General features: G+C 37.0%; 1 protein-coding gene and 1 pseudogene across 1 annotated transcript; one reads left to right on the forward strand and one right to left on the reverse strand.

Moving 5' to 3' along the window:
* Positions 1–127: 127 nt before the first annotated feature.
* Positions 128–1,803, reverse strand: LOC144660140 (uncharacterized). Its single transcript, XM_078520699.1, has one exon. It carries the CDS (start codon positions 1,573–1,575, stop codon positions 958–960), a length of 618 nt encoding a protein of 205 aa, XP_078376825.1. The 5' UTR covers positions 1,576–1,803; the 3' UTR covers positions 128–957.
* Positions 1,804–10,139: 8,336 nt separating this feature from the next.
* Positions 10,140–11,154, forward strand: LOC144661196 (substance-P receptor-like; annotated as a pseudogene).
* The last annotated feature ends 953 nt before the right edge of the window (positions 11,155–12,107 follow it).

Raw genomic sequence — 12,107 nt, forward strand, 5'->3', positions numbered from 1 at the left:
AATACAGTAGTACTGACGGGGCCTTAAGTTTTGTACATCAAGACGAGATAAGACATCGAACATTCTTCAATCCTCAGATTTAATCTCAATAATTAACTTTCACTACAGTTTTTAATGTAACTAGGTTACAAAAAAATGCACACAGCTAAATATTAAAACTGCAGACATGTTAAGGTTTTTGGACCGAAAAGGACAAAGTAAACACGTTTTTCTCACCTTCGTTGTTCCAGCCTGTTTTGTGAATCGTGACACTGTTGTCATAACCTAGGCCCTGTTGTTCAAAGGGTGGATAACGCTATCCACCGGATTAATCGCTATACAATGGATAGGTGTTAACAAAACATAGTGCGCTATCCACCAGATAGTAATTTATCTGGTGGATAGCGTTATCCATCTTTTTTACAACTGGGGCCTGGTGTAATTATTAGTTCGAATCCCCTTTAATGCGTTCAGAAGTAATTAATTGCACGCTGCAACATGTTAACTAAACAAAAGTATACTTTTGTTTGTCTTTTAAAAGGTGATGATGACATTGCCTCAACTATTATAAGTCGAACGAAGTCGAGTCGAGCAAAGTTGAAGCAGCGTAGCTGGTTTCTACTTGCAAACTTTAGATAGCTCACTTTGTTGTTCATGATGTCTTTAGAAACTTACATGTAGCATCTAGTGTGAGGTGCTCACTTGCACTTAGTTTGTTATGACTGTAACTCATTGTGCCGTTCGAAATAAGGATTTGTCTACCGAGACGTCCTTTCAGCTTTGAGCTCAAAACAGGATTTTTTTCCTGATTTCCACGAATTTGTTTCCATGCCAGTTCTGCTGTAAATCTGTCCGTACATCGTGTGACAACATAGACATCTTCCTCAACTCTCATTAGTCGAGAATGCATTAACTTTGTTAAAGGAAATTAGAACATGATCACGAATCGTGTGAAGTAATTCAGACCGTTAAGCCCCCTTAACTCATAATACTTCCTAGCTCGATTTCACTCTCTGATATAAAGGTTCCCATGTTATTTTTGCTGTCCTTTTCAATCATGGAAGTTCCTATTTTAATTTCCAGCTGTGGGTTTTCGTCAAAATTCTCAACAACTTCCTGCGAACCAATAAATTTCACTCTCTGAAAATATTCTGACACTGTCATTGCCAGCTTTTTAGCCGCACTCTTGTTCTCGCACATAAAAGCCTGGGTCAGATAAATATCTCTCTCCTCTCCTTCGCCATGATGGTAGTTAAACACCAGTATCTTCCTTCTTTTGCCGTCAACCCCGCAGTATACAATTCTGTTGAACTTGTAAACAGTTTTCGCTCCACGATCCTCTTCATCGCCTTTACTTAGCTCAAACGAATCGTCTTTAACTTGTAGAGACTGTTTCGGTAGCAAATTATGCTTCAGTTTTATCTGGCAGTTCTCGAAGATTTCCTCCACAGAGCCGCATATTCCCTCGCCAATGGGACACAATATTTGCACGCTACCGAGGTAGATAACTGGAACATTAAGTTCTTCATTATTGTTACAGGAACCTCTTCGCGGGAATCGAATACGGCGTATAGAGCGTAATGCCGAATACGCCATTTCTTAAAGCTTTGGAGAACAATGCCAAATTTGCGTTTTCCTTTCAAACTAAAGTTAAATAGCGTTGCATAAAGTAAATCATATCATATGATAATTTTAAAAATGCAAAGGGCATGAGAAAACAAAAGACATTGCAAAGGAAATATTTGTTTTACTGCCTAATTACAAGCTTCACGTACGTCATCATTGTTTAGAAGCAGCTTGCTTTCCATTGGTGGTTCCTTGATAAGTAAACATCAAAAATAAACAACAGTTTACGTCTATTTTCATTGTCACTGGTTAATTATCTTGTCGCGTATCGAAAGCGGTACTTGTTTTTGTCAAAGTAGAACGTTTTTTTTGTAATGTAGAGCAATACGCAAATTGTACAACAGCTCACCCTGTTTTTGAGTTCTAATTGCTTTGTTTTTCTTAAAAGTAACCTGATTAAATCGTTCCAATTTCTATATCGCGAGTTCGCAACAACGACCTTTTGAATGTGGTCATCGTCCCAAAATAAGAAAACATTTATTCAAAAGGCTTATTGTTAGTGTTTTTACCGGGTGGTCGTGTTTAGTTAGGATGTTTTTATGTGACAGTTCCAAATGCTTTATCATTCGTTAAGTGAATGAACCGAAACTCTACAAACACGCTGTGGCGGTAAAAACAGAAGCATTCAAACTTTACAGTAGATAAATGACTGAAATAGAAACACTAAAAGTACATCCCGTGCTATATTAGTAAGATACCGTCCCTAGGTCGTGGTTCTCAAAATATTTTAAACTTGAAGGCTCCCTTACGAGGCCCATGCTCTTACCCTTTTATACAACACTTTTGACAGAAAAGGTAGCCTTTTCCGATACCTTCGATAGATTAGTTAACAACTATTCACCGAAGTGGAGGTGGCTAGTAGTGGATATATGGCAAAGGATATTCGGAGTTTGAGTAGCCAATCGGCGCGCGCCAAAAACGCATCCACTGTTTGAGTATATACTAAAAATGATATTCATTTCACATACCAACAGAGGCGATACTGCGTCTCTTTTCCAAAATTGTTCAATTGAAAATATGCACATGAAAATATTCACATATATCAAACATTCGGTGGAAGGCGCTTTTCAATATCTAAATGACAGTTTCCCTGACCCTTTTCTACACTCCAACTCGTATAACACAGTCAAACATGAAGTACTCATTAAACAATACTTGCGTTCAATCCTGGACATAAGTGTGACAGACAGATATGTCCAGGATTGAACACTAATGAAATGCACGTTCCTCGTGACAGGCATCACAAAGTGTCCTCATTTATAAAAGATAGACAAATATTAAATAATCAGCCAGTTCAGACAATTAGACCACGAGCCAAGGTTTTCTATAAGTGAATAGCCAATAAGGCACAGCCAAGTTGGCTATTGCTAAAAACAAAGGCAATTAGTCTAATTATCGTAGTAGAAACTCTAAAGGACTTACAATTTTATGTACTATTAAGCCAACAATTTAGAAAAGAGCAACGCGCATGCGGTCGTGGTCTTTCAGTGAATAGGAAAGAAAGGCAGAACCAATCAGATTCGCTAATTTAAAACAGAACATGACTGAGATTCTATTAACAGCTCTTTTACCACTTTTCCAGTTTGTAAAAAGGAGTGTAAAAGGTAAAGCCCGCTCCCCTGTATGTATTAAATTTTACACCCAACTCACCCCCTCTCTCTAGTTGTGATTTACCCCTATGCCCTCCTCTGGTTTCCCAACCCCAACCCTCCCGGAAATTATTGCACAGTCCCTAAAAGAACTCGGGGGTTGAGGGAATTCGCACAAAAAGGGGACATGAGCTCTCCTAAATTTTTAAAATGTTTAAATGCCACTTAATATGAAAGGTGGTCGGTTTTCCTCTGCTATTGCTGGAAGTTATTTTTGCAAACTTTCAAGTAATTTTTATTGGGATGGTAATACAATAATCCGTACTAACGGCGCCATCAGACGCATGAGGCCTCACTGAATGATAATATAATATAAGGGCAAAATTTAATTATAATTTTTTGCGGAAATTACAGCACAGTCTGTGACAATTGTAAAAGAGTGCAATTATATAGGTCTATTGAGCCACAAACGAATATCCGAAGAAATAAAAAGCGCGTCACATTATTTTTTTAACTTGAACCCAAGTTGGCTAAACAGTCGGAAAACTAGAACCAGCGGTGAGAACTTACAATTATATTGTGCCGGCATTTTCCTTCACTTAAAATCTAGAAAACGAGGACTTGGCAGTGAATAATTTCTGAAGGTTAACTCGTTCAGTTGAAGAAAATTCGAGCGCAAGCTGTAACGTTTTAAGATTATAAATAAGAACAATTCTAACAATTCTTTCAGCTTTCTAATAAGAAAAAAAAGTTGTGCAATATTATGCGGAATCGACAAGAAAAACAATACATTGACATGAAAGAAAGGTCGTCGGATTTAATTCTCGCAAGTACCGAAAACTTTAATATTTGCACAAAAATACTCCCAGACTTATAAGCGAGCAATTTCAAACACATGTGCAAAGAGCAATGTACGATTTATGAACATAATTGAACATTATTATTATATATAATTTCAATCCTCGAGTTCCGTCAACGAAAAAAAATTGCGAATTATTAGCAATGAGATAATATAAAATCGCAAAAATTATAGGAAATCGTCAGAGAAATTTATTTTTTATTACAACCATTCTCGTCACATAGCTACTTGTTATAAAATGACGTTACACTTGACTAAAAGAAACTAAGCTCTGGGAAGAATAATCATAGTACACCATGATTACAGCTTTCAGTATTGTTTCACGAAATGAACAGCAAATAGTTTCCCTTCGCCATTGTTTGACGCCGCTATAAATAAATAGGTTTACAGGATGTTTATACGAAGATCCAACTATACTCTAAATGTTATTTGCAAAATTTTAATATCACATGAGAGTAAGGCCAAATCAGAATTCAGGGAGAAAATTAATTACACCAGAACTAATTAATCGGGCGTGGCCGATTTATAGTTTACCCTTTGGTCGTCCTAGAGCATAGTCTCCTGTCGGCCAAAAAGACGGGGATAGCTTGGGGTTGCTACAAAACCGCTACGGGTGACGCATACCGCAATGGTTTTCATTTTAGTTTTGACAGGAAATCGTTGCAGGCACACTTGGTCGACTTTTGGGTTAATGTGTTATCAGGTTGTGTTTTTTTGCTTCGGCGGAAGGACAGAGAAAAAAGCTTACGGGGCAAAGTACAGTATGGGGCCCAGTTCTCGGCCACTTTTGACGTAAACTTGTATTTCTTACCTCAGAAGAACCGCAGGAACTTGAAATTTCTCCCAGAGCTAGCTACATTATTCAGCTTTTTGGTGTAAAGCTATCGACCGGTCAAAAATTAATTTGCCCGAGCAATAATAAAAATAAAAGCTCCATTTGTGGGCCCAGTTCTCGGCCACCTTGGCCCAGTTCTCGGCCACTAAAAAGCTTGTGCGTAATTATCTGTAAAAAAAAAATGCTCAATTAATTTTCACAGTCATAAAATCACTCTGTAAACCTATTTATGTTATATCGATCCCAGATTATTTTTATGAGGCTTTGTTTTACTTTAGAAAAGAAGGATTTTAACGCGCCTAGTTGCCTATGTGCAGGTTCTGGCAAAACCACATTGTGTGACCCGTGCATTTAGATGGTTTATTTTGCAGTGAAAAGGTCTTGAAAGATTTAGGTGTTGTAGAAATAATAGACAAGACAAGAGTCAGCTCAAAACTTAGAGATAAGATTGAACTTTATTTTTAAAACATTTATTTCTTTCATTCTGACAGCAGCAGATGAAATTATATTAAAAACCAAGCGCTAAGCTGTGATAGCGAGCAGGGTGACCGAGAACTGGCAAATACGCAAACGTCGCAAGAAAAACTTTCGAAGTAAATTAAGACCAAAAAATACAACGGTTCAACGAAAAGTTAACTAAAGCAGAAAGCTGAATTATTCTACGTTTCACATGCCAAAAATTAGCTCGTATGGTGGGGGCTTTTGGATAAAATACGAATTTAACTACATCCATGAATTTTAAGGAGCCGTAAACAAACAAATTTTTCGGGAAGTTCCCCTGATATTTACCATTGTGAAATTGCACTTACTTTGACAAGTTAAAGTTATTTTTGTAAATGAAAAAGGTAACGTTATTGATGTCACGCAGTGTTTTTTTTAGCAAACTAGATGGTTTGCTGGTTTCTGACTATGAATGGGGATGTGATCTTGCGGTATATTTTTTGAGCCTGACTCCGCCGTAAAACTTTTTTTTTATTTAGCAAGAACTGTGTCGATTTTCATTTCTGAACAATTGGTCGTCAAGTCGTTTGTCACAAAGAGTAGAATGTTTGTACAGCATGTTTTGGAATTATTTTAGATTTGGTTAGTAAGACGCTTCTGAAGACCTGAGCAAAACATTGGGAATGTACAGTATTAATACGAACTTGAATGGAATTTTTCACAAGTTGGATAAAGGTATCAATTGAAAAAATGGACTTCAAAATGAGAACTTAGATTTTGTTGTAATTAAATTTTATCGCGGATTGGATGCATAATATCACGGCTTTGAAAGTCTTCAAATAATTAGAAAGGTTCCTTTCTTCCTTTTGATCTTATTGTTATTTTCATGTATTGATTATTCGAAAGTGGTTTTCGTTGATACGAAAAAAAAAACGGGTTTTCACTGAATTGCTTGAAGTATTTTTAGACGTGATAATATTGGCTTAATCAAATTACATTGTGCACGAAATATTTGTTATTCTTTTGTCTTGAAACTTTGAGGAAATTGAAATTTTTGTTTGACAGTAGTGTATGAAAGGCATTCTATAGAACTGAATAAAAAATAAGAAACATTGATAAAGGTTATTTCAAAGATTTATTTTGTCTGATTTTGAAGGGTTTCAGGAGTTTTAAAGAGTGCTGGTAAACGGCTGTATGTTGTTTGTGATTACGGATCTTATTTAGTTTCGAACGCTCTAATTTTTGAAAGGTTAAAACAGGTTAAAACCGGGCGGTTTCATGTTTTTTTTGGGTAGAAAGGTACGGTGGTGGTCAAAAAAAAAATGTTTAGAAAGGAATGACTGTAGTAGCACGTAAGTCGGAGGTTTGCGTGAGTCACGGGGTATAGTATGCGTGAGCTGGATTTCCGGCGTCATAACGGCATGTTTTGTTAATCGGGCGTGGCCGATTTATAGTTTACCCTTTGGTCGTCCTAGACGATAGTCTCCTGTCGGCTAAAAATGACGAGGATAGCCTGGGCCAATCGGTTTCATTTCAGTTTTAACAGTAAATCGTTGTAGGAACACTGGGTCGACTTTTGGGCTAATCTGCAATCTGGTTCTCTTCTTTGCTTCGGCGGGAGGACAGAGAAAAAAGCTTAAGGGGTAAAATAGTAATAATCACCATTGTGAAACTGTGGTTGCTTTGACAAGTTGAAGCTATTTTTGTAAATAAAATGGGTAACGTCATTCATGTCACGCAATGTTTTTGTGGGAAGCGTTGAAACTAGACGCTTTGCTGGTTTCTACAAATAGCAGTGTGATCTGGCGGTACATTTTTTTGAGGCAGACTCCACTTTAAAACTATTTTTTATATATTTAGCAAGAAGTATGTCGATTTTTATTTCCGCACAGTTGGGCGTCAAAGTCGCCTGTCACAAAGAGCAGAATGTTTGCACAACATGTTTTGGATATATTTTAGATTTGACTAGTGACGTTAGTAAGACACTTCTCAAGACGTCAGCAAAACATTGGCAATGTACAGTATTGGTGTGAACTTGAATGGATTTTTTTACGAGATCAGTAAAGCTATCGAATGAAAAGATGACTTGAAAATGAAAACTTTGAATAATTATAATTAAATACCAATTGAATTTTAGATGAGAAATTCCGGAAGTGACATCTGTGTTCAAAATTGGAATTTTTGTGCAACTTAAAGTTCCGAAAAAAAGACCACATGTTTTGTTCAAATCACAGACAAACATGATCAGGAAAACAAAACAGGCCAATGGGTTTTATTCACGAAAATACAACTTTCTTAAGAAAGAGTTTGTAAACAAGACAATGGAATCGAATTACATTTCACACGAAGTTTGCATACATTTGAACTTGCAAAAAAGAAGTATCTCTGCCGAGACATAATAGCGAGACCTTGCATTAGTAATTATTGTATTCTGATCTGATTGTTATTTTTTATGCATTAACTATTTGAAAGTGGTTCTCATCGATGAAAACAAAATGGTTTTTCATTCACTGCTTGAAGTATTTATAGACGTGAAAACATTCGCTTAATCAAATTACATTCTGCACGAAATATTTTGTATCCATTTGTCCCGAAACTTTGAGGAAATTGAAATCTTTGTTGGACAGTACTGCATAAAAGCAGTTCATAGAATTGAATAAAAAGATAAGAACCATATTGATAAAGGAAATTTTAAAACTTTATTTTGGCTCATTTTGACGAAATTCAGGATTTCAACATGATATCATGATAGCGGGCAGAAGTCGGTTCGTTCTGAATTTTTCAATACGGTATACAAGTTACAGGTCAATATACAGACCCTCTGTACAGTAAAAACGTTTTTGGAACAAACCATTGTTAACTTATTTTCTATGTTGATCAGTAAAAATCCTTAGTACGACATGGGGTTTGTTATCAAGTTCGTTAGTACGTTAATACTGCAAGGTGTATAACCTCAGAGAATTATTATCAAGTGTGTTTTGTTTTATTAGCGGTTTATACTCTAAGGTCTTGGTATGGGAGATCAAAATTAAGGCAAATTTCTGTTATTATCTGATTGCTTGGCACAGATTAGTACGATACTGAATTGGTTTGGAAATGTAAACAAACATTAAATTGAATGAGAGTAGAAAGGGAGGGACAGGTGGGGGTGAAAGGCTAAGGAGATGGAAAGGGAGGGAGAATTAAAATCCATGCTTGGCAATATCACGCAACCTTTGACTTCTGTTGTTTTCTCACAAGAACAAAACTTAAGGTGGGGTTCTACCTGAATTTGAATGGAACTTTAAGAGATTTAAAGAAGGGATTGAAGAAAGTAATGGAAACACCTCCAAACAGTTGACCCCCTCGCAAGAGCACTCCGGGTTGTCAGGAGAATGTTTGGTGTCCGTCCACCAATTTTTAACTTCAAATTCAAATTTTAAAATCACATTAAATCTCCAATATTTCTTATTTGTCTAAATTTTACTAATCCTTTGAGAAAAACTATCGCCTCCCAGACATCCCCCAAAATCGTCCAAAAATTAACAAAATACTGCAAAACAAATATATATGGGATAAGTAAAGCTTTTTTGGATTCCTTGAAACGCGGCTGAAATGGTTTTCAGTGTTTTCCAGCCCTTATACTTTGGGTCAGTACTACTATTCTTCACCAGTTGCTATTACAGCAATGGTATAAAACAAATACCTAATCATTGGTCAATAAGTTGTGATCATTTTCTTGACAATAGTAGTTACCTGATTAAGAGTTGTATACTGTTCCATTAAAGTGTAAGGGCTGAAAAATACTGAAATGCGTCAGCCACCTAAAGCGTTGGAAAAATTGGTCTTCAGGTAAAAACCCCGCCTTTATTAAGTATTGCGAAAAGGCTGCACTTTGCTAAGTGTTACAAATTTATATTTTCTAGACGTCTAGTTCAATCGTTTATTTGTATCGTGCGAAATATATTTTTTTTAAATTGATAATGATAAAGTAATAATGCAATCTTGAAAACATTCCAGATTTTCATTATTAAATAGAAACACGAAAACTACAAATTTGGGAAAACAAGCCTGTCAAAATGACGTTGCCATGGTGATTTCAAGTTACTGGCACAATAACTAATCCTACCAAATTATTGCGTGATAAATTTTAGATAAACGCGCAAAGTTTGGCAGCGTTTGGTTGAATCTTGAAAAAGTTATAAGCGTCCAAAGTCAGCGCGAGCCTCAACCCCCCCCCCCCCCCCCCCCGGCCAGAATAGGCTTAAGTGACTGTTTTTCCAGTGATTTTTACTGTACTGTACCCTGCCTTTCAAGTCAAAACAGATAGTTAATTATTAAGCGCCCGATTTTAAGCTTCTCAAGCTTCTCAAGCTTCTTGTTTTTTAAAAGACAATAAGAATTCTTTTTACGTCCAAGAGGAAAAATAGAGAATCGACCATTTCACAAAGAACTCAGTTCTTACAATGTATTTACATTACAATATTTTCAAACGTAGACGCGAGACAATTTGTGCCATAACCTCGGCTGGCAAACATGAACAATTATTACATCCCTTTTGTTGTTGTTTGTTGAAAACGGTTTTCTATTTTTCGCTTACAATACGCATAAAGAAGAATAAAGACCACAGGAAGTTCCGGCAAAAAGCCATCACATGATATTGTGCTCTCAATGCGTGGAAATTTCCTACATCATAGCATGCTATATTTAATGAACGCTGTCAGTTAGCCTTATTGAATATTGAATTGCTTATGGGTGAATGACCTACTGCCAAATGCATGATTACGCAGTCTTTAGCAGAACATAAAAAAGGGGGCTTGCAAGTTAAGTTAGCCAGCCGGATGAAACACCATTTGTGAGAAAAATAGCTGAATAAGAACCTGAGCTACGAGAATGTCGGCAAACGTGAATACAACGACGAATGGGACACAGCGATTGAGTTGCTTCAGTAATCCTACAGCAAAAAAAATGGGGAAAAGATTCGCTTACTGCCTGATCTTTCTTGTTTCGCTGGCTGGAAACATCTTCGTCGGAATAATTGTCTACAAGACGAAAACCATGAGAAAACCCATCAACTTTTTAATCGTAAACATGGCCATGTCCGATCTGCTGTCGTCGATTTTCCTGTTCCCCAAAGAATTCACAGAGTTGTACGGGGACTCCTGGCTGATCAGTGGTCCTCTTGGCCAGGCCTTATGTAAGCTGCTTCCCTTCCTACAAGATATCTCCACCGGTGTGTCTATTCAGAGCCTTGTTCTGATAGCAGTGGATCGCTTTGGTGCTGTGGTATTTCCCCTCCGTCCCCCACTCACCAGTTCCAAGTTGTGCCTCTTCTTCATTCTCGCCACTTGGATCGTCGCGATGGCTATCTTCTTCCCTTATCTCTTCGCCTACAGACTTGTGGAGTATCAAGGAGGGCTGCTGTGTGGAATGCAGTGGAATGAAGTCTATGAAGAGTCCTCATCTTTTGAAAATTACGTGTTAGCAATACTTGTTTTATTGTTTTACGCTCCTTTAGTTTTGATAGCCATGCTTTACATAATCATAATTTTAAAGCTCAAGTCACAGACGATTCCAGGCGAGCAGTCGGACAACTCGAGACAGCAACGCGTGAAAAGGGAACGAAATGTGCTAAAGATGGCCATTGCCATTTTGTTAGGCTTTGCTTCACTATCTACTTAATTCTGTTCTTCTTTGTATCGGACATATTGTCTTGTAGCTTCATTCACTTCGGGTTCGTTGCCTTTCTTATGGCGCAGGCAAACTGTGCTATAAACCCTTGCATCTGCTTTATTTTCAGTGGAAATTATCGTAAAGGGCTTAAGAATATACTGAGATGCTTTTAAATACTCCAAGGGTAGTTTTAAAGGTGGTTCGTAGAAGAAAAAAATCAAATCTAGTTTACACCAGTATCGCATCTGGTAGGTTAAGCGAGTAATTTCTTGACGTGCAGGGTAAAGAAAAACATTAATCAACTACAAACCAGTTGTAAAGTTTACAAGTTTCAGTTCGTCAATCTGTAGAGAAGTATCATTACGTTAAAAAATCTTACTTGATCTTCCTGTTTTTAATGCAAAGATGTTAACTAAAGATCTCTTTCGAAACGATTTTTTTCTCTATGTATCGGCTTATTTATTTAATACAATCCTTTTGTTCACGATGTCTGGTATAAAATAGCCTAAAAGAATGCACCTTGAAAATATCTGTTTTAACCAAAGCACAATAAATTTTCTTCAGGGGTGGGGGGAAGCAACTTGCTCATACAGTAATCTGAGCGATGTACTCACAACTTACATAGCAATCATGCATAGGTGCGGTAGTCAGCGGATACCTCTAAGGTGCATGAGCAGATCCTCTCATTCTGAAATTGCCAAAACAATTTCAACAACAACAACATGACGCCGGGGTGATGGGAAGAGAGTTCGGTTCCTTTTTTATAGCAGTTAAAAAAGGTTGTCTCAGTTGTGTCTTTAAAGCGGAAAAAATGGATTAAAGCAAAAAAGAAAGGATTACAGTAACATATAGACCGGTACAAAGATAAAAAAGAAAATCTTTAGTTAACAGCTTTCCATTGAAAACCTGAGAAAGATTAGCATAATGGCGGACGCACGTGTTTTAATGGAGGAGGAACCGAATGTGCGATAGAGGAATATGCGACAGAGGAACCAACCAATTCGTTGCTATTTATCTATGCTAAAAATCAGTTTAAATGGAATGGCTCGCTTGAGCTTTTTGAGTCATTTCTATACCAAAAACTTGGTTTATTAGCAGACGACGTAGCGAAGTCTAATAATGCCCG

The sequence above is a fragment of the Oculina patagonica genome, chromosome 7 (genome assembly GCF_052425735.1).
Source record: "Oculina patagonica isolate OP01 chromosome 7, crgOcupat, whole genome shotgun sequence".
Lineage (NCBI taxonomy): Eukaryota > Metazoa > Cnidaria > Anthozoa > Scleractinia > Oculinidae > Oculina > Oculina patagonica.

Bases quoted from the DNA above. Each gene is read 5' to 3' on its own strand.
- LOC144660140 (XM_078520699.1), bottom strand. From the start codon at position 1,575: ATGGCGTATTCGGCATTACGCTCTATACGCCGTATTCGATTCCCGCGA.